Source organism: Cyanistes caeruleus, chromosome 3 (assembly GCF_971803275.1).
Source record: "Cyanistes caeruleus chromosome 3, bCyaCae1.hap1.1, whole genome shotgun sequence".
NCBI classification, from domain to species: domain Eukaryota; kingdom Metazoa; phylum Chordata; class Aves; order Passeriformes; family Paridae; genus Cyanistes; species Cyanistes caeruleus.
Genome location: NC_141703.1, coordinates 4,514,855 through 4,538,365, shown reverse-complemented (window position 1 = coordinate 4,538,365; position 23,511 = coordinate 4,514,855). Strand labels below are relative to the sequence as shown.

Here is a 23,511-nt window from a genome sequence, read left to right as displayed (position 1 = left end):
AGATACAAGATGAATACATCAGCAGTCAAAAATGAATCAGCAGTTAAAAATCAGTATAAACCACCAGCCTGGAGAATGTTCAAGCTGTCCAACAATAAAAAGAATCTCATTCAGTAAGAATACAGAAAGCTGAAAGTAATCTTAAATTTACAATTAAAAAGCACTCGAGGGAAAAGTAAATGGTATTCCTACTCATAGGAGTTCAGTACAATTCTGGGTGCACAAAAAGAAAGAATTTGAAGAATCACAATACCTTGTTTATTCATAGAAAACAGTCTCATCTAGCTAACAGCTTTAAAAATCCAATACTCTAGTATTTGTGTAGGTACTGGCAGCACAGATCACCGTATTCTTTAAAATAATCTGTATTTTGGGAAATGCTATTGAATTCCCCAGCCAAACAGATGATGAGTCAAGGTATAGGCAAGTGGTACTTGTCAGCCTCTAGAAGGGGAAAAAAAAACCCACAAGCCATTTATTTTTAAAGAGTTTGTTTTGGTGGAGAAAAGGGAGAATAGTAAATGTTTGCTGTTTAAGTGGCCATCAGAATTACACACCGTACTGGAAAATTACACAGAGCTCTTGCATTGCCAGTCTTCACGTATTTGTGTACACTTCACTGCCATTATAAAAAAAAAAAGCCATATTCTCACAATGAATTCTTACTTTTGTGTTTCACACACAAACTTAAAAGCTGTTTTGTCTAGACTGGCCAGTTTTCATGGGCAAAGATGAGCAAGGGAAGTGTGATTAAACAGTTTTACAGTTCAGGGGTCAATGAGCTTGAAGTTTGTAGGGTGCTCTGAAGATGATGGCAATTTCCAGAGCGTAAGAGAAGCTTAAGCACGAGAAAAATAATGACAAGTTGTGAGCAGAGCTGTGTAATAAAGGGATCATGGAATGGGTTGGAAGGGACCTTAAAGATCATCCAGTTCCCACCCCCTGCCATGGGCAGGGACACCTTTCACTGGAACAGGCTGCTCAGAGCCCCATCCAGCACCTGGATGGGTGGATTACCATGGATAACCAACACCTGTGGATAACACCACAGGGATACCTGTGGCATTAATGGAGAGCCTTCGCTGAATATCAGGACAGAAATAAGAAAAACCTGACACCTTTGAAGGAAAAATATTGAACAGTTGGTGCCACTCCATCTTACTTAGGACTAATGCCCTAAATTTACAATTTACACAATAAATACACCGTGCTGCCCTTAAAAAGCTGAGGGCTTTAAAAAAAGGGACTTTTTAAAGAGGCGTTTATGTGGAGAGAAGAGGGAGATGATAAACGAACAGAAGAGTTTAAGCTAAGGACCTTAGAGGTCGGATATTCAAAAAAGAAAATGAAAGTAACTTTTAAGGGAATTCGGCCAAAAATATCCAAGAGTTGGAAAACGCCCCTTGGGCTCCACCTGGCGAGGAAAGATTGCGGAGCAGGGATTGGGGACAGGGATTTGTGTCCCTTCTCCATCCTCATCCCAGAGCAAGAACAGCCCTAGGTGTGACCCGATCCCACCCCAAACCACCAGCAGCTTCACCTTCCCAGCTTCATGCTTCCCCTGCTCCGTTCTGCCCCATACTGAAATGAAAAGTTGAAGCAGGAATATCTCTAATTCGGGAATAAGCAGGGGAAAAAAAATAAAAAAATCACCTCGGAGCTAAACTTGGCTGCCTCCCCCTCCTCTGTCAGGGTCAGATGGGATCTACAGCAGCTCTGCTTTCTCTGCCAGAAGCTGGAATTGACAGTCACAGGATGAATTTGGATGGATATAATTTATCAGCTTTGAAGTTCGTCTTAACAGGATTTCAACAGACACACAGAATAGGTTGAAAGAATTAATCATTTATTTTACGCAGCATAAAATCTGATTTTTTTACATAGTGTTTATCTGAAAATGGCAAGACCTGAAAGTACAAAGTATCAGTTTTTGGAAAATTGAGTAATGCGGCTTGACAGTAAGTGGGATAGAGATCCTAACATAACCTGAAGATTGAATTTAGAAAGACTATACCCCTTTATTCAAAGTTTTGATCCCATTTTCTTTTCAGTCAATGTTAAAAACCTTGTCTAATAAAAAAAAAACAAACCAAACCAAAACAACAGGTGAAGAAATGCCTCTCTAAGCTGGAATACTTTCCTTAAAGGTGAAATCCTTTCCACGCTTCCTGAATAACTATCAAGTAACAGTTAATGTAGTGTTAAAAGCTTTAAAAGATCTCTGCATCTCCATATAAAATTTGCAATAAAAAAAGTGAACTGCCTGTTCCAGGTAAGTCTTAAACACTGAACTTTGTATAGTTTCTGCACACACAGAGTACTGGCTACCAAAGCAATTTTTTCCAGCACATATTGCAATAATCCACACCTTTGTGCCATCAAGAAATTGTTGTCTTTTTATTACCTCTAAACATTCTTAACTCAATTTTTTTTTTTTTTAACCACAGAATTTTCCAAAGGACAGCCATGCTGCAAATAGAGCCATTTAAACATTCAGCTCTATAACCCCTCTCTGAGAACACAGCAATAAACATGCCCTGTGCAGGTTTGACTTGGCCCTGTGAAAATTTCCCTCATCAGAGGGGGACGGGATGAGAGGATTGTTACAAACAATGTCCTTTATTGGAGTGTTCTGCCTAAATACACATTGCTGTAAAATCAGAGCAAATTCAGTTGCTCAGCTGGAGTTGTTTTTAGGACAAGAAATGTCATGGATGGAGCTCTCAGAGCTCCTTGTGGTCCTCCTCTCCACCCTGTACTTCCTGAGGATGGAGAAAAATGAGAATATACAGCACCAGGGTGTATTTCCAAGTGGGATGTGAAAGAAGTCCAGGGAATATAGTCAAATGCACAAAGGAGTTCTTGGCACACATTAAAATTCAGGGACCATTGGCACAGATAAAGCTCTGGCTCCAATTCTTCTCCTAATTGCACTGAAAGGATTTTCAACCTACAGTTAATTTTTAAAGCATTAAAGAACTACTTTAAAACAGGTCTGTGAATGATAAACAAGAAAAACATGTCATTTGTTAGAAAGCTGAAATTGGAAAATGGAGATCTTAACCTTTTAGCAACTTCTTTTGGGGGGGGAATGCGAAGGGGTGAATGGCCTAGAAGACAAATCAGAAAAATCAGATTTACAACCAGTGAATTAGTAGGACAGCGACTATACTAAAATATATTTAAGTGATTGTTATCAATTAAAAAAAAAAAAATAAAAAGGAAGAGAACACTAATTGAGAGCTCCTTTTTTTTAAATTTTAAAAATTACCTTTTGGGTTTTACTTTTGGCTAGCTCACAAGAAATTCTGTGTGTGCCTTCGTGGTCTAATCTAAAATTCCCAGTATTTCAAAGACCACCTGACCACAAAAATCTGGCCAAATACAAACCTTTCTTATATTACTACTGCACAGTCATTGATGTCAGCATGTTTTATGATCTCCTGTCCTGCTGCTCACAAGTGCCAGTGCTGGGGGTGAGAAACAGCTCTGTGTGCACTGTTACATGGAGAGGGGAATATTCAGCAGCTGGGAAATGGTCCAGTCTAAAGATGGTCGTGCCCTGTCTTCACCTGGGAGTGGATAATTCCCAGTAGCACCAAAAGGCACCTTGGAGTGCTGGTTTCCAGAATATTCAGGCAAGTGGGCCCTTGCCAAAGGAAATGGGGATTGTTGGATGTTGCACCTACAGCAGCTTCTCAGCAGCTGCTGTCTCACTGTGCCTTTTGTGTTTTGGATCCATCTCACCCAGGGGTTTGGCTGAAGCCAAGTGTTTCTGCTAGCATTCCCAAAGAGCCATTCCCAGGATGCTGGATTACTCACAAGCCTGGATTAGCATCTAATTAAGCCTCAAAATCCAGCAAATCTAACTGGCTCAGAAGAATGCTCGTATCTCATTACCAACCTATCTTCACTTCTCTCAACAGCAGCAAGGACTTCAGCAGCCAGAAATGAACAATTTATCAATCAGAGAGTCAAGTTTGACAGGAACTAATGTCTTGGTAAAAAGTACAGCATTTTATGCAAAGGATCAATCTGTTATGCTCTTGTAATTTTTAATGAAGCTAAAGGCATCCCATTTATTTTTCTTTCTGCAATTCCCTTTAATTGCACCTCCACAGGTCACTGTACCAACACCTTTCATTACACCACTCATATTGCTATTTATATTAATGTCTGATATAAGGATATGACAACCAACACCAGCCCAGTTTCTGGAAACCCCTATGGAAATCAAACAAACTTCCAGCAGCACAATAATTTTGTAATACTGGAAAATTTAAGGATCTCTCTTTCTCTCTCTGGAAATGTGCAGTGCTGTGCAACTCTCACAAGCCTTTTAATATTTAAAAGGAAATCCTTCAGTAAGACAAAGCCAGCCAATACACAAGGATTGGGTACTCATAGGTTGACTTTCGCTGATAAATTTTACAGCTGCTGAGCACAAGAGATACCAAAACCCGTTGCTACATTGCATTTAGGTTGATGCAACATGCACATCCTAAACACAATCCTTCACCTTAAAAACAGAACAATCCCCTCCACCTAACTTCTTTCACAGCACCTGAACAAAAGCCTTATTAAAACGCTTCATCTATTTCTCTCAGCATTTGAATTGCGCCAAGAAACCCGTGATAATATTTCTAAAACTTGCAAAGGCAGCGCGATAGAATGAACCTATTCCCAGGGCTGGGCTCAGGTTTAACCACTCCAACTCAAAGCACACCCCCTGAAATCCCTGGCTATCTCACCGATGGTATCAGATTACCTGCGAGGCTGCAGCCAGGGGAACACAACTTTCTGACACTTTCCTGGGACGTGGTGTTGGCATTCCCATCAGAGGAGAGCTGGGTCAGCAAGAAATATTGATATTTCTTACAAGGGATAGTTTGGAGTGCTGTGATTTGGAGCATCCTGTCTTCTATTATAAATAAAGGATATTTTCCAGTATCATCTTTACTCAATGCTCTGGTTTTTTTCACTCCTCTTCCCTCCTTTCTATTTTTTTTTTAAGGTGTGGTTTATTCTTACACCTGAAGTTGGTTAACAGGAACATATCTCAAAACATATACATTTTTTGAAATATATCAGAGAAAGAGATCACTGTGAGTTACCAAGTGACCACACATGGTTATAGTGTAACTATATCTATGTAACTATCACTGTGTTTCATCTTCCATACAAAACTGCTCGAGAACATTATTTTTCTTAATGTGTTGGAGGCTAAAAATGAACTCTCAAGGGTTTCCATTGCTCTCCTTGTTGCCAGAGCAACAAAGCAATGCTCACCTGAATTTCCGCCAGGATCAATTTACAAGCCCAGATGAAGTTTGTGCTGTGAGCAGGTGTCACTCACAGCATTTTTACCAGGAGCCACATTTTTAGTGTGAAGGAATGCCAGGAAAACTCAAGAATATATCAGTATTTCGTTTGTGCTACTTGATTATCGCTCCTCCTCATTCAAGTGTTTCCCTCAAAATATCTTGACTGAGGACATTCAAAGGGAAAGGGTAATACTTCAATCTTTTATATGAAATCCAGTGCACAAAGAAGACTTTGTTCACCAACTCAGAAGAACTCTCACTAAAGATCCTACTCAGAACCTTTCCCAATAAATTCCTTCCTAAAACTCTGTGTGGTGAGGAGATAGGAAGGTTCTGAGGCGAGGGGAGCAACGAAGTGAAACTTTTTAAGAGCATACAAGTTGTTTTCACTTTCTGAATTGAAAGAGGGTTTATTGTTTAACACTATCCATCCAAAATCCATACTGTGTTTTGGTTTGGAACAAGTGACAGAAGCATAACTTCTATTGCCATAGGGTAGAAAAAGAAGGAATACACCTCTGGAGTTCTTATATGTTAAAACCAAACCCAGGAGAACAATGTGTAATTCTTAATTTAAAGATATTTAGAAAGAGATATGGAAAGTAGAACACTGAGAAAACAGCTAAGCTCTATGGCTTATTTCATGTAATTCACAATTTTTCTCCTCTTAAAAACTAAGAGGCAGAAGAAGAAGGAGACAAGCTCAAAATTCCTTCCTGTTTCCAACTCCAAATTCCACAAGAAATCATTTTCAGACATTGAATCACAGCATCAATTATTTTACTCTACTGAGCCAAGCAATCTGAAAGTGCAAGAATTGAAAAGAAAACCACAGGCACTTCCAGTTATGACGTGAAAGACATAAGTTAGTTAAAAAAAAAAAAAAACCCACAGTGTTTTATTTTCACACACATGACGTGCATCTGTGTAAATGCACCATTCCTGAAAAAAAAATTAAAAAAAAATAAAAAAATCTTTCCTTATTCCACGCAGAGTCAGATACAGAGGCAGTGTGAATCACAGAGCAATATGAAAGGATTTTGGGCAGAAAATTGTCTGGGCAAGGGATTGGGAAATTCAGAGCTAAGCTTTTTTTTTTTCTCCTCATTTCCCATACAGATAACAAACTGCTCTGCTATCAAAATGCAAAGGAATATATTTTCCTTTTTTCATGTATAAAAAAATCCTCAGCCTTGCACTGTTTATCTTTCCAATCCAAACACTTAGGCCAGTGTTACAGAGAAGCCTGCAACTAGAGAAAAGAAAAATTGTCCTATCTGCAAAGAAAACACCTCGTTCTGACCTCAGCATGATGATCTGCGTTTGCAGAATGGAAACCTGGTCAAATACATCCTCCCCTGCCTTCTCCCACTGTTGTTTCCAGTCCCACCACGTGTTTGTTTTCATCCAGGCAGGACAAACACACTTTTCATTTGATTGATGCCAAAATGAACACCTCCAACTGCTGCTTGAGCTGAAAAACCAGCCAGCATAAAGACTTTCACTTCACAGCCTGTCCATACAGACAGGTACTTCTCCTTTGAATTTCAAGGTTGCTGAGCTCAGCCAAATTAAAAAAAAAAAAAAAAGAAAAAAAAAAGTTGTCTTTCTTATTTTGTTTTCTTTTTGTTACACCTTCCCTAGAAATACAGCAGAACACAGACCTCACTTTCTTGTCTGTCCATACATATGCAGATCAGCCTTCTCTAAATATCAAAGTCAGAAAAAACCCAACAAAACCCTACACGAGTTGGGGGAAACTGAATTTTTTGTGCACCAAAGTGGAATGCCATGAAGTATTAATTTTTATAAAATCCAAAAAAAATTCAAAGCCAAGCCGTTACATTTGGTTGTGTGGAGCATCTTTGTGCTTCAAGACCAGTTCTAATCCACACACTCACCAGTGGTAGCATCCTTGTAAATTAAGAGAGGTAGTCTTGTTTTACTCTAAGGCTGAACAAGTTTGATTCCCAGTTTTCACCACCTTGGACTATTTTGTTACAGCTCTCAGGGAGGGTGACCCTCTCAAGTGGCAGCAGTGATCCTGAGGGAAAGAAACCACAAACCAACATTTCTTCTTCATCTCCCTTGCTTTTTCTCTGCTGCTTAAGTCTGGCTTTTCTCCCTCCCCCACATCATAAGCACAGTTTCAAAATAAACTGATGTAAACAGAAAGCAGTATTCATTTAATGCAATTAATAAGAAAGAGTATTAATTTTTTTCTCTTTTTCTACAGTCAGGCTCGATTAGTTAGAAAATACTGACAGCTCCTTTTTTTTTTGTGAAAGAGAGATGGGCAATTTTGTTCAGATAGCGGAAGAACATCATGGTGTGTTTTTTTTATATTTTTTTTTAAAACTTTTTTTAGTTTTGGTTTGCTTTTTTTTTTTTTTTAAAGAAGGTACTTTAGAGAGCATAAAGGCTCATTGTACTGCAGTAGCAAATCCAGTACCGTAGCACTTCAGAGGTGGCTAACAGTGCTTTGGTTCAGAACCGGTGTTAGAAAATAAAGCTATAAAAGTCACGATGCAGGATATTTGGTGGGATTTTCAACAGCGTTCTGTAGGAACATAGAAAGGACTGAGGAGGCATTGGCTTCTTCCCCTTGGCAGAGCTCTTTGTCCTTGGTCCCGTTTTTAAGTCTGTTTTGGGGATCCAGCCTCTCATTTCCACCGGTGGCGCACGAGGGAGGACTCGTCGTTGACCACGTCATTGTCCGTGTAGCGGTGCTGGCAGCGGGGTGGGATGAGCAGCAGGACGATGAGGACCAGCAGGATGACCCCACACAGGCTCATCAGGGCGTAGGAGGCGATCCAGAGCACGGGCTCGTGGAAGGAAACGCTGGAGACGCAGTTGCTGGCGACGTCCGCTGTGGTGAAAGGGCCCTCGATCTCAGAGACGGGAGAGCCGTCAGCTTCTGGGGAGTTACAGAAATTGGGTCAGAGAGACAGAGCTCAGGTCTACAGACACTGTTTAAAAAGTACTTGTGTACCCCTCTGCCCCTGTCACGGCACGTCTCGGCACCCTCGTGTTTTACCGCGTTTCTCATGGCAATAAAAATGCAAGAATCCCATGTTTATAACAAGGGGCTCTGAAGCATAAGGAGACCGTGACTCTCCCACATCTCCACAGGCTCAGAGAGAAGAGGCATTCCAGTCAGTCAAAGCCCAAACCACTGGATCACTTTTCTGCCTCTGCACTAATCTTTCAAAATACCCATTGAAATACCCTACAACACCCACCCTGGTGTAGGGCGGGGCCCGGGGAGCTTTTTGCTTGTTTCTGGCATTTCCAACAACTGGAAAAGCACCTCAGGTGATTCTGTGATCTTCTGTGTTTGCTGTCTTCTTACAGAGCAGCAGGAGGGTTCATCAGCTTCACAGATACCTTAAAGGACTTTATTCTAAACACAAAGTGCAGTGTGGGGAGCAGCACAGACTCTCTAGTGGATGAAAATCTAGAAGGAAGGTGAGGTGAGGCAGGAGAGCTGGGTGACAGCTGTCCAAAAAAGGGGAGTGGAAGAGAGGAAGTGTCAGGAGTGAGGAGCAGGGACATGAAGTAGCAAAGGTGTTGGGCCAGGAGAGCTAACCCAGCAACTCAAAAAATGACAACAAAGTTAAGGCAAGAAGCATTTGTAATTCACTTCTCTAGTCAGCCATGACACATCTGAGTACTTTTTCATGAAGGCCTCAGTTTTAACTGTCCTGCTTGATTTCTCACACATTTTACATACAGGCACACTCTTGCCAGATGGGAAGTGATCCCATCCACTAAAAACCGTATCTCTTATTTTCACATATCTTAGTCACAACTCTGAAACCATGTTTAAAGAGATTACCATAAACTACACCCTTGGAAGGAAGAAGGGAGCTTGAATTTCACAAAGGTGGACTTTAAGGTTCTTAAAAAAATGGAGAATAGGTTGGTTGCTTTATCTGCATAGATTTTGGTCATCATTCAGTCCCTGGCCTCATAAGACCTCATATAATTTAAAGATTTAGGGTTTTTTTTAGACTTAATTCAACTTAATTGTGGGCTGGTGTTGAAAGGGACAATCCTGCACCCTCACTCCTGTCCCTCACAGCCCCTTTCGTGTTGGTGGAGGGAATGGGAGCCTGCAACTCACAGATCAGATGGGAAACCAACCTTCACAACAAACAAAATGCCCAAACAAGGAATTTTCTGTGGAATCACTCATCTGAACCAACCCTTTCTTCACCCCTAAGTGTGGGAAGACTCTTTTAGCAGGAATATGCTGTGAGAGCGAACTGGGGGCACCCGAGGCTGCACCCACGAGGACCCTGGCACTGGTGAATAACCAAACACCCACTCCCCAAACTCATTAGATGGTAAAATTCTACCTAGAAGGTCTGTGGCAGAAATAACTTTTGTCCAGAGCCCCAGGATTGCACTTTGTCTGCTGTGCAATTATTTCTTCTGGACATCTCACACCCTCACACCTTTGCTTTGTCCCTATGAATTTCTGCAGCAACACCAATCTCAACCACACTTAACACCAATCTGAAAAGCAAGGCCTAAGTATCATTACTTAGTTGTATTTTGAAGAAGTTGGGGGAAAAGAAAAAGAGGTACAATTTTGCACCTTGGAAATAGCTTTGAAAATAAACAGTCTCTAATTACTCATTATTTGGCTCGAGCACAATAATTACTCCTATTAAAGAAGACAACACAAAACTGTTGCCATAGTGGCTGACATTTTAAATTGCATTTTGAGAATGCTTGATAGCAGCACAGCCTCTGCTTTCTTCCCTCCAAAAGGGAAAAAAAAAGTTTTCCCTCACACTCTTCCACCCCCAGAGAAATTGAGAGGAAATTTGCCTAAATTGTTCAAAGAAACAAAATAAACTAACAGTCACACACACTCAGCATATTACACATTAACTAAATTAGAGTATTTTGATGTATTATTTTAGACTATCTGGTGACACCTAACTACAATACCTTTATAACTGTAGATTTTAAACTGAGATTTTCTTCATTGTTGATGATTGCAGGACACAAAAAGGTGCCTCTGGAAAAATGCTATTTTCTAACATTTGCATAGAACTCAACACACACTAGCTCACCCACTTGGGTGGTTATAAAGGCAGTAAACCTGGAATTAGATCAAATTCATCATAGAGTTGTAAAATACAGCTTGAAAGGGACCCTGGAAGTCACCTAGACCGGGATCCTACTCAGAGCAGGACTGTCAGGATCAATGGATCAGCTCTGCTGCAGATTTATCCAGCCAGGCCTGGTAAAACCCCGAGGAGGGGAACCCTGTTTCAGTGCTTTAACACCCACCTGGTGAAGAAAAAAAACAACCTTCCTGAATGTCCCTGGTAGATGATGCTCTTACATAATTTCATTTTCATTTACCTTGGCTTCCATTCAGCATAAGGCCTTCCAAAACCCCAGTTCTTTTCCCATAGGACTATTTATATTTATTTATTTATTTATTTATCTATTTATTTATTTTTATTTTTTTGTTTGGAAAGGGACCTTAAAGGTTACCTAGCTCAAACTCCCTGCCCATGGGTAGGGAACTTTCCATTAGACCAGGTTGTTCAAAGCCCTATCCAACCTGGCCTTGAACATTTCCAGGTTGCTTCACTAAGACCAGCTTGTTGATCTGAACATCCTGTCTCAAGAAGGAACCTGATCCAAAAACCTGTCCTATAAATACTAGGTTATCAATAGGCAGCTCAAAATTATTTGTCTGAATAAGTCTTAAAGGCTTTCATGTAACGAGGAAAAGACAAATTTCCTGCTACAATGGAGTAGCTTCCTGCAGCCATCAAACTTTGCTCATTCTTGGTATGAATGAGAATGAAAATGGTCCAAGGAATAATGTGGGATAAACCAGTTCTCATCTCCAGCCAATTCTGAAAAGTAACCTGGAAGTTCAGTGAAATTCAGGCTTTTAGTCCTGTTCCCATAACTTTTTTATTCATCATATGCCGCTCTAACAGCATACAAAAACACAGATTTAATTTAATGCTCACACTAAGACAGCAAAGGCCATTGCAAAAGCCACTGAATGTCCTTTAACATTCCTCTGCTTCTGAAGACTGAGCCACCAGTAATTCAGTTTAATTTATGCCCACAGAAGGCTCCAAATAAATGCCACTGATATCATTGCTATGAGGGCATGGCTGGCCTCCACGGGAAGCCAGTTGGGCAGCTCCATCCCTCACCACCCGCAGCCGTGGCTCTCCCATCAAAGTGCTGTTAAATGTGGAAACCACAGGCTGTGGAGAAGTGAAACTCAGCACAAGTGGCACAATCCAGCAAAATCTCATCTGCCTCGTGTGAGTGGAACCCGGCAGCTCCGCACGTCTGGGCTCAGCTGATTCCTCAGGGAGTTCCCGTGATGCTGGGCTCGGAATGTGCAGAAAACGTGGATAATGGGACAGGGAGGAAATGTCTCGGAGCACCAGCTGGGTGTCACCACACGGCCAAGCTCATGGAAATTCCAATGGCAGCTCTATTCAGCAAGCTCAGCTCTTCCTCTCTGGCAGAACTACACGAAGTGGTCAGACTGTGCTTGCAATATTAACACCGAGGTGTTTTTATGGTTCTCTGATTGCTTCTCTCAACAAAGAGGGGCTGGCAAAGCAGTTCTGAGGGACAGAAGCTGCCTGGTGTCCCCTGCTGACCACATGTGCTCAATGAGTTCTGTCAGATGCCCCTTCCTCCCTCCAGGACAGGGACAGGAGGCAGCTCCACACTTGCTCCAGCTGCACTCAGGAGGCACCAGGAAGAATGAGAGGCAGGAAAACCTGGCCTGCAGGATTTGTCCAGTTACACTCTCCTGCCAGATGCATTCAAAACATGACTTTCATCACTGTGTGCCACCTCACAGAAGTGCCCATAAACCAGCTTGTATCGATATCCAGATTTCTTCTGGGAGAGAGCTCAAAGCTGACAAGTCTCAGCTTCTTAACAATGGAGAGATTAAAAACAAAATAAAAATAAAAAAGCTTTAAAACTGCCCTAGAGCTACAACTCAACCAGCAGTATCTCTGTTTTTCCCCTCTATGACTGCATTAAGCACTCCAGTCCTAATTACCTTTACATTCTCTAAGACCTTGCAGAAACACTGCCAGTTCCAGTCCTTTTCTCATACAAACCTCAGGTGACACAATGTTTTTCAGGGCAGAGACCTGGATATGGATGCACACCCTTCCCTCCTCTTCCACTTGGAGGTTTTTGCAATGTCAAAGGTCAAAGCAATGTCTGAACAAGGAGAGGAAACACCAAAGCTTTTGGGTTTTAGCTACCCTTGGTGAGAAAAGAGAAATAAAAGCTAACCAGCACAGGAAAAGCAGCCAAAAATTATGAGCTTTTTCACATCTCCTCAGCAGCTAGTTAATACATTAATGGCTTTCTGCTTATGATGAGAAAAGTAATTGTTTAGAATTAACACAAACACTAATGTGAGTCACTTAATGTGAGTCCCATTTTCACCTCAGTTCTTTCTCTGCAAATTTCTGAGGGGCTGAACAGGCTCAATTAAGAGCAAAGTGTGAGTAAGGCACTTCACACTGCAGGAGTTGGCTGAAGAATCCATTTATGCACAAGTCAGAGCAGGAACCAGCCAAAAAGGAAGCTGGATTAGAAACAGGGACTCATCTGATGTAGCAGTTGGGGAAACTGCACACACAGACAGATGTCCCAGAAAGATCATCCCTGTGAGAGGGAAGAACCCAGACACATACCCTGAGCTGAGGCTGATTCATTTCATGCCAAAAGATGCTGCAATACAGTTTTGGATTTTCTTTTCTTTTTTTTATTATTTTTTTTTGATCTTCCTTTGGAATGTGAATAGCTTGGAATTTCATTGAAATACACCCTTCACACTGTGGGAGTAACCACACTTTCCACCAACAGGTAAGTGGCAAAGGTGTTTCTCTGAGTTTTCCTCACTCTCCAAATCCTGAGAGATTTTTCTCTTACCTGCACAGGGACTCACTGCAAAGCCCACTCTCCTCTGGGCTCTGTCAAAGATGACATAAAATCCTTCCATGACTGTAGCACCGATGACCAGAGCGTTTGTGGAGGAGGAGATGCCGAATCGGTAGCACTGCAAATTATCTCCTATCACAAGGATGGGTTGAATATAAAGCTGTTAAAAAGAAAAGAAAAGAAAAAAAATTAAAAAAAAAAAAAAAGGAAGCCAGAGTGTAAAAAGCAACACCTCACAGCAGGTGGAAATTCAGAATTTTTCATTTTTATTGTTCAGGCATGCAAATTCCACTGGAAATGGAGAATGGATAGGGGCAAACAGATTTTTGTACGTGATTTAAAACTGGTCAAAGCTAACAGGCAGGTAAGAGGTAAAGTGGATTCTAAAATAAATTTGAACACAGCCAGTCACTACATGCAGGTCAACAGCAAATTCTCAAGATTCTCACTTTTCACCTTATTTTCCATAAGGGAAGGATGGCTGAGGAAGAACCTGGGAGATTAACTCAAATTAAAGATTAAATTAGTCATTAAAAAAATTATTAGGATGGAGTTGATTCAGAGAGCATTCAGTGTCAGCTTCAAGGCTCTTGATTTTATAAATTCAAGGCACATTTCACCCCCTGTCTCCTGGGGGAAGATGAATGATTGCCAAGCTACATGATCAATAGAGAAAAAGCTTATCATAAGGCTTTACTATATTTCAAGTTAAAATGTACTTAATAGGTTCACTCTTTCCTTTGCTCCTGCCTGTCCCTTGAGGTAAAAGAATGTATTAGTAATGTTAGAGGATACCAGCCTGTACTGCAACTTATACTGGGAGGAGAAGGCAGAGAAGAAAAACAAAAGTGGCATATTATATTCTGAAAGTTGGGATGGAATATTAATAAAAGATAAAGCAGGTGAGTTACAGAAACTGGTGAAGAGCTCACAAAGGGTCATTGCCAAGATTTTCATATTCAGAAGAAGTGCTCCAACTCAAAATGCCACGAGAAACAAATCAATTCCCTTCCCAAAATGAGAAGATCAAAACAAGCAGAGACATTCTGTATTGACATCTGATGTGGCCAAAGCTCATGAAAACAAAACAAAACCTTGCCTGTTTTCCCTGAAAAATTTTAAAAAAATAATTCCCAACTAGATGGACTGCACTGAGAGAGAAACTGTTCTTTGTCCCTTTCTTTTTTTGCTTTTAGCTTTGACAAGTTTGTTATTTTCCCTGTTTAAAAATTGATTTTTAAAACTCGATTAAAAAAGGTTTTCCTTGCATGCTATAAGCCCTAATAATAATAATAACCCTATTACTGCTAAAAACAGCTCCTATTTTTAAGAGCATGTGCTTTATAATAGTAAAAATAAATGCACAGATGAATAAACAAAGAAGGTTGAGACCTGTGGTAGGATAGAGATCCGAAACGACCTACTGGAGTTTTCATCCCTCAGGTAAATGGAGAGTTTGGGAAACAAGGACCAGGGTTTTTCAGTTCTATCCCAGCATGCAAGCTGTGAACCAGTCCAGAAACCAGAAGAGAATTCTTGTATCTGTAAAACAAACCAACCAAACAAAATTACACGCAGACATTACAGACATTTTGATAGATTTTTGTGAGTGATCACCACCACTATTCAATACTTCTTTCATTTCCATGGAGAAATTCAAGAACACAAACCTGAGCTGCTTTTTTAAGGACCAAAGCAAAACCTCAAACCCCAGTGCCCAAAACCATGATCTGGAGAATGGGGAAGAGGCAAAAGCAAGTTTAGCTCTCCCTTCCCTAATTTTTGTCTCATTATTTCCTCTACTGCAGTGAGCACATGTGGCCTCCCTGAGCAATTGCTTCCACAATGGGATTTTACTGCCTCCCTCCCTCCCTCTCTCCTCTCACCAATGTTTTGAAGCAGCATTTTCCATTTTATAAAAACCACAAACCAAAATGCAAACCACGTGAATATATAACGTGACACTGAGGTCACCTCCCTTCCTCGTGCACCTACAGCTTCTCACTCAGATTCAGAGTTTTGAAGGCAAGGGCTAAGCCAAAAATCTCCTGGCATCTAAGGCACTCAAGGTTTGCTGGAATGGAAAGAAACACATCCCTCTGTCTCTTCTGCTGCCCTGTCACTCCCTGCCAGTACAACCTGACATGCTTTTGAAATAAAACTGGTTACCAGTACTTTGTAATATATCCATGGAATGAACAAAACTGAAAGCAAACCTCTACAGAGCTTGTTAGGCTAAGACAAACATCTTGCTCAATGTTCCTGCTCCCTGAAGCTGACCTGCTGCCAGACCTGAGCAAAACCCTTCCTCGTTTTACTGCATCACTTTGGCTGGTCCTTGTTCCCTCACCAAGCAGCAGTCAAGGGAGGAGCTTGGCCTGGGGCTGCACAGCCAAAGCTTCCCATCTGGGTGAAGGGAAAAGATGGAATCCAGCCTCTGCACTCTCCTCATTTGTATTTATCTGTGGTATGGATTGTTCTGCAAGCATCAGCTCATTCATTAAAATATGGCATTTTACAGGTGACAGGCGCTCAGCCCTTGCCACACACCTGCCAGTGAAGCCTTTGCTGGGGCTGCACAGAGATCCTTCACATTTCCAAGTGCTCTGCTCTGCTCTTGGGCCTCAGCAAGCACAGACTCATGTGAACAAGGAGATTTACCACCACTAACAGGCCTTTTACCCTTAACTCTCAGCTGGTGCTGAAGTGCATCCCTTGGCACGGGGCAGAACACTCTTCCCTCACAGCGAATTCCCAGGCCAAACCTGCTGAGAAATACAGTTCTCCTCTCTTTCCATTTTGTCTTGAAAAGCAGATCTGAGAAAAATTGCAAGATACCACCCAGCCAGGTCAGGCCAAGCCTATAAAGTGCTCTAAGTGCTTGCTTTAATTTCCCAGAAAGACTGCTTAATGCATTGCATTTCTTTCCCTTAATTCTGTGCAATGCATGTGGGAGATTTGAGTGCATGATAGCCTAAAGGCTATTAAAATAAAGACTTTATGATTATCTAAGCCTTCCTTCATTCAACTTTTTAACTTAACATTGTATTACTGCTGTCCTGACCTCAGCTCAGTGTAGTAGGTGCTCCCCCTTCCCTGGCTCATCTCTGCCCACCTGCCAAAATCACCACCCTTCAACACCAAACTGCATCGAAACTGCTGCTCCCTGAAAGACTTCAGCCCAAATAATGTGAGTTTTAAAAACCATCTGCACCAATAAAGAGCACAGAGCTCACAGCCTTGTTTTTTAACTGAGCTGAATAAAGAAATGTGTCACACACACTTATCCCAGCATATCTGAGGGGGAAATAACACCTGGCTGGGGTGCACATAACAAGCAGGATGAGCAATGAGGAGCAGGCACTTGTTAACCTGGCTCACCTGTGGTCAGAAAAGTGTGTCTGACTACAAAAGATGATTTTTTTTTCTTTTCCAGCGATACATCTCCTGCCAGAAGCACAGAGCTACAGTGCAATTGCTGAAAATACCCATTTTCCTGACATTGCTCCTACACAGCTGGAATCCCATCCTTGCACCCTGTAACTACTTTCTTATTTGGTAGACTATCTCCTTTGTCAAATTAAATTCTGGGGTGTGTGGAGGGAAAGGGGTACAGCAGGAAGGTCCTTGGGATTAAGAAGAACTCAGAAAAAATGCTACTTTCTGCATTTTTAATAGGAACAGAAAATAAACATTAAACAGGGCGAATGGTTCCCTTTTATTTTATTTTAATACTTTATTGATCTGTCCACTGTTTCCTTGTCAGGTGGAGGGCCCCAGTTCAAATGTCCTGGCCAACATCAGAGGGGAGTGTGGACCACTGTGACCCACTTCCCACGAGGATTCCTCACCCACAGGGTGACCTTACAAGAGCTCTTGGAGTGGCTTCTTTCAGTTCTCCCCCACATGCACTGAAATTGTTCCAGCCAACACTTAAGTGTTGTGCAAAGAGAAGAACTCGTAACTGGTACATTTATTTCAGATACTGGACATCTGCAGGCAGTGAAGAACACTTCATGCCAAATCTCTGCTCTCAATCAAGTGGGAAAAAAGGATCTCAATCTTGAATTATCAGCACACAGGCAAACACTCTGTCTTTGGGGCAGCTGCTTACTGTGTTTCCTGTGATTTGCATCAACAACCACTGTCTGATTGTGAGTCCATGACAAAAATATCCAGTTTGTTCACACTGAAATAGCTGGTGTTTATTCTCCCTCTTTAACCTTCTTGGTGCTGTTCCTTGTATTGAACAGAAATTTATGAATAGTTTTTATTAACCAGAAAATGCTGCTTCAGCCACTCCACACACAGAGAACTCCACCATCCCCATGCCCTACTTCTAAAGCCCACTCTGTTTCCAAAGAAAGATGCTTTTGAACATAAATAATTCAATAATGAAGGTCAAAAGCAGCTTTATTGATATGAATAATCCTAATGAATGGCATTTATTCTAGACAGCACTAAGAATTATACTTGGAAAAGAACTGCTTGCAGCAGCAGGTTCTCCTACTTTATAAACACTCTGTTTTGAATGGAAAGACTGATTTTTGCACTCCCAATGCTTTGAATCAGAGCAACAGGGATTATGTCCATGTTTCTGAAACACTTAGAATAAAATACTCTGTCTCTCCCTTATTTCTGATGCATTTCCACACACACATTTCTTGTCTGCACTTGTGTCCCCCCCACCTTTTCCCTCTTCCTATTTCTCTTTTTTTTTTTCCCACTTCTTCCTTTCCATCAAAGGCCATCAGTCATTTCTCCTTTATTAACTGGGCTAGACCAGGGAAGGTTCTGCTCCCCTCAGGTGAAAAACCCACGACTTGCAGGCAGGCAGCAGAGATGACACTCCTTTCAAAGACCCTGTGATCCCTGTGGAAAGGAATTTCACATTTTTTTGAGCAGGTTTCATGGCATTTTCTTACCAGGGACGTGCGAGCTATTGCCTGCACCACGGCACTGAAGACTTTCTCTGGCAGTCGAAGGAGAGTGGTTCCACTGTCTACTATGGCTTTATCAGCATTGTACTGGGGAGGGGAGGGAAAAAAAGAGAGAAGTTGTAGGCTGTAGTTACTGTGAGGCAGATCCCACTGTCTCCTAACCAGAACAAAGCTGCTCCTTTTTGGCAGCTGCCTTCCCAGAACTGCATATCATAACTTGTCAGCAGCTCTCTCCAGCTGACAGCTTCAATTCCAGTGAAATCTGAGAGCAAAAAAAAAAAAGAAAAAAAGCAAGATACCATCAGCCTAGACACAAGAGTGGGTTTATCTGTACCGATCAGGAAATTACTGTGTCACCACAGCTGGTGCAAGTGGTCCCACTGCAGTAAAAAAGTGATGTCTGGCCCCTCTCAGCACTTTAATATTCAGTAGAGAGGTGTTAAACACTCTGATGCTGCTTCCAAGCCCTGAATCAAGGTCTCTGCTAGCATGGGTACAACTCTAATTTAAACACAGAGCCTGTTTTAATGGCTGGCATATTTAATATAAGAATAACCAGAAAAAATTAGGCCTTATTACTTGTCTGTACTGGCTCAAGAGTACAAATGCCACACTGTTATCCCTTGACTGCTGAAAAGCCCTTAAAGACACAAAAAAAACAAGAAACTTGAAGTTTTCAGTCTTGTTGCCCTAAAATCTGCACAAAAAAAAATATAACAACACCCATAGCAAACAGATCTCTTATTACTAAAAATTCAACCCTAAAATGAAGAGATTTCATCAAATTTCAGGTATGGTAAATGAGGTATAAACTTTTTAAAGGGTAAATCTTTTTTCATGAACTCCTTAAAAACTATGATTAACTGCAGGGGAAAAAAAAGGCAAGTAGCAGTGGCAGCTATTTGCATTAACTACTTTTGCTGCCAGCTTAGGCAGCAGGATTAATATAACTGAACTGTGACATGTTTATGGCATAATCATAAGACACAGGATGATATACAGCCTAAGCTACTTAGGAAGAGGTCAAACAGCAAGTGAATTTAAAATACACTGGTTTAGATGTTATCAAGTCACATGGAGCCCCTTTACAAAAATAAAACCCACCAAAAAAAGTAAGAAAAACTAACTCTGACAGTTATTTCCACATTTCTTTTTGGAAGAGCTGCTATGGGGCTGCCACACAGAGCTGAGAGAAAAGCAAACTGGAAACCATTTACTACAATAAATAATGCTTCTAAAGAGTGGGAAGAAATACCAAGGCATTTTGGAGTCCATTTTAACAGATCTGTACCACAAAATATGCAATCACTGGCAGCCTGGAATGCCAACCTTGGAGAAAAAAAGGAGTTTAAAGGGTTGGCCATGGATGTAAACCTGTGCAAAAATCTGGGAGTAGCGGGATTGCTCACACAAAGGCTGAGCACCAGGTTTTGCCTTCTTGGCTTTCCTGGTTAATATTTACCAGTGCAAAGTGCACTGCTGGCAGGACTTCTCCCAGCCCTGGCTGCCAGGCTCAGGGCCACAGCTGTGGTGGAGCTCCGGGCACATTCCCAGCATTGAAGCAAGGAAATTCTCCCTGGCAAGGAAAGGAGCAGTCCCTGGTGAAGGCTGTGAAAAAAGTGTTCCATTTCCTAGAAAACAGCAGAGAGGAGAGAGGGCACACAGCTCCTCATCCCGGAGTGAATCACGCATCCTCTGCGAGCTCCGAACCAGCCAAACTTTAATTGTGCTGCTCTGATTTTACTGCTCTTCCTCTGCATTTCTGTGGGAAGGTCTCCTTTGATCCGGGAAGGTTTGATCCTTCTGCACCACTGCAAGCAACCCCTGGCTCAGAAAAGAGCAACAATTACAGGAAACTTTCCTGACACACCACTGAATTTTTCAGTGAGCTGTTTTCTGGCAACAGCATGCATTACACCACTGAAGGGCTCCCCTTCAAAAACATGTTGACTGTTTTTTAAGGCAAGAAAGAAAAGCAAACATTTACTTTAAAGGATCAGTGGTTTTGCTTTCCTAACAGCACAATAGAAGCATTTAAACAGACCTTGTTCTGCTTATTGAGTTGAAAGATGCTGTGACTCATTTTAAATAATTGATACGGCAATATGATTTCAATATTTTGCATGGAAATATAATATTTATGCACATGTAATATTGCAATAATGGATTTCAGTTAATTTATATGAACAATAATAACTTTAAACTTACCATGTCCCATTGATCTCCAACTAAGAGCATGAGAGTAAAATGAAATTAGGATGTCCAAAGAAATTGGGGCATAAAAAATACAGAACTAAAACCAAAACAGGAGTAGCAACAAGCAAGGTAAGAAAGAGGTAAAACACACACATACACATATATCCTCCACAAAAAAAAAAAAAAAAAAAAAAAAAAAAAAAAAAAGGAAAGAAAAGAAAAGAAAAAATGAAATGGCTTTGGAATAAAAATTGCAACAGCACAGTCTCATTAGACTGATCCAGATACAGCAGAACATTATTCCTAATAGAAACAGAAGGCTTATCCATCAGGAATAATAACTGCCAACCATAAGAGACCAAAAGTTGATTGCAAAAACATAAAATAAAAAAGGAAGCCTGGGATGAGATCTTTAGAAAGCAACCCAGGGTGACACCTGTCCACTGCCATCATGAGCTGTGAGCTTAGACAGCTCCACAGGGGCCAATCCAAAATCTCCCATTTCCTTTGTTTGACCAGAATTGCTTTAATTCAGTTCTCAGGAGACTGCCATGCACATCTGCTTGCCAAGACAAAACTGACCAAGGAGGGGCTTTTTCCTCAGGCAAACCTGGATTTCCCAGAGGAACACAGAAGGGCCGATACCTCTCTGCAGTCCAGCTCCAGGTTCTGTCCCCCGACCTCCAGTTTGAGGATTTCAACCTGGTAGTACCACTCCTCTTTGATGGGTGTGTACCAGACATCCCCCCTGTACAGACTCGGCTCAATTCCACCCAGCACCTGAGGGAAAGGAGGGAAGAAGTCACACGCTTTAAAATCCCACCTGTTTGGTTTTGGGGCACACAAAAAGGGGGATATTTAATTGTGATGCTCAGGGGCATCCAGGTTTTAATTTAACATCATTTATTAGGATTTTACTGTCAAGGTTTCTGTCAATAATAGAGCAGTATGAAACATTTAGACATTTAACAGAATACCCATGCTGGGCCAAATTATCAGCATTTTCACCTACAACCTCACACTGATTCTATGATGAAAACTCCACTGTTTAAAATTAAAACAGTATCTTCAGTGGTTAGAAGAAATCTAATGTATAAAAATGGGGCAGAATAATGAACTTGCATGTGAAAAATCTGCTTTATCAGATCAGAAAAGCTTTAATACTGTCCAAGAAGATTTCAGTTTTTCTTACACATGTCCAAAATGGAATCCCATCCTGTCACTGCCATCACTGTTAGCTTCCATCAAAACCTAGGCTGAGGATGGCTTGGGAGCATTTGTGGACTTTCTGACTCTGAATTAAACCTAAAAAAATTTCTCTCTTGGTCTTCAGTTGTATGAATAACATTTACAATATGTGAATTCTCTTCAAAATAAGTATTTGTGATCAGCTCCTGTGCTGAGATGTTTCAGCATCATTTGGGAACAGTCATTCCATCTCCCAATTCCAGAAGAATCATGGGCCAATTCATGATCCCACTAAAGATGATGGAAAGACTTCCCAGAGTAAAAGCAAGCAGGAGATCTGATCTACAGATTTTTCCCTTTAATATGTTGTTGACAAAATAAAAAAAAAAAAAAGAAAAAGCCCCTTGATTCCTCTCCCCCTTTTCACATCATGTAAAAAAAAATAAATTACTGTAGCATTTTGATGAGATTGAACAAATTTATCAGCTGAATAAGGGACTGCTCAGTTTGAGAAATATAGCAGAATCTGCCCTGAGGAAACAGCACAACATTCATGTTTTTCTTTGTTAAAAGATGAAAAGTTTACTCAAACTTGAGAGAGAGAAAAAAAAAAAAGAATTGAGAATGAAAATAAATAACATTCAAATTTCGCCCAGGGGCTTAGCTTTCCTTTAAAAAAATTAGAAAACATCTTTAAAATATGAAAATATATTTAAACACTGAATTTGGCAGAAGCAGGATAGTCAGAGAAAAGAGGGAGAGAGATGAACAAAGATACATCTTCCCTCTCCTATTGACAGATACCCACAAGACTACCTCCGTTGGTACCACTTCCAGAAACAGGGAGTCCAGCACCACACATCTGCAGGGAGAAAATGTTGGGGATCTTTGCCTGCCTCACGAGGGAATCAAAGAATGTCTCCACAGAACTCGAGGGCTTGAAAAGCAAAACAAACAAACAGGGGAAAAAAAAATAAAAACAAAGAATTGCAGGGTTCATTAGCAAGTTTCTTCACAGAAATCAGCAAATCATTCAAACAAGACCACTTTTCATGAGTAAATTGAATTTCTGACAGGCAGCTGATGAAAGTTCTAGACATAATAAGCCATTAAAACCCCAATATCTGTCATTTTTCTGTTTCTGCTGTTTTTAAAAACATTTTTACTTTTGACCCATGTCAACACTGCTGCCACCAGATCTCTAAAACACAGGAGTAATTTTCAATTGCAGTTTCCAAACCCAAACACCAGTTTCAGGCAGAAACTCTCACCGATAATTTCTCTTTGGAAAAGGCTTTGTGTTTTTAGAACACTCAAACATACCTTGCCTTTCACACCTTTCCATAGTTAAAAAAGCAGGATTTTAAAGTCAAGATTTTCAGTTTTTCAACACTATTGAATTGTAACTCCTCCCTTCCCTTCCCTTTTCCCTTCCCACTGACAGCCCATGAAGTCAATAAAAACTCCCACACGGCTCTGGAATAAAGCAGACTCGTCAGGCAGTGCTGAATCGTTTGTTCTGTCTAGGTAGAACTCACTTTGGGATGTGAAGGCTGAAAATTGTAACTTTGTAGTTTTCCAATCACGTTTCCAGTTTTAGATTTTAAGGTTATACAGTGTGGACTGTAAATTTCAGGTTTTAATTGAATCTTCTACCTGAATTTCCTGCCTCCAGAGGAGCAGGATGTGCTTGGTTCTATGTTCCTGGAAATCCTGTAGCTAATATTTGTGCTGAAATTATCCATCCACCTCAACTTTTACTTGATAAATGGAGAATGTGCAAGAATGAACTGCCAAGGGCTTTGCCTTGGACCAGTTTGGAGAAGTTATCCTCAGAGCTCTGATGCCTCCCTCCACACACATCCCACAACCACACTCTGGTTCTACAAGCT

General features: G+C 41.0%; 1 protein-coding gene across 1 annotated transcript in view; it reads right to left on the bottom strand.

The window, feature by feature from the left end:
* Window positions 1–1,825: 1,825 nt before the first annotated feature.
* Window positions 1,826–23,511, bottom strand: part of BACE2 (beta-secretase 2) — a 52,673-nt gene continuing 30,987 nt past the window's right edge. The window contains exons 4-9 of the mRNA XM_086883997.1: window positions 22,428–22,556; window positions 21,077–21,211; window positions 18,221–18,322; window positions 14,688–14,837; window positions 13,287–13,455; window positions 1,826–8,241 (exon numbers count right to left, since the gene is read on the bottom strand). Coding sequence (XP_086740123.1) covers window positions 7,988–8,241; window positions 13,287–13,455; window positions 14,688–14,837; window positions 18,221–18,322; window positions 21,077–21,211; window positions 22,428–22,556 — 939 coding nt within the window. The 3' untranslated portion in view covers window positions 1,826–7,987. The remainder of the gene's footprint in view (window positions 8,242–13,286; window positions 13,456–14,687; window positions 14,838–18,220; window positions 18,323–21,076; window positions 21,212–22,427; window positions 22,557–23,511) is intronic.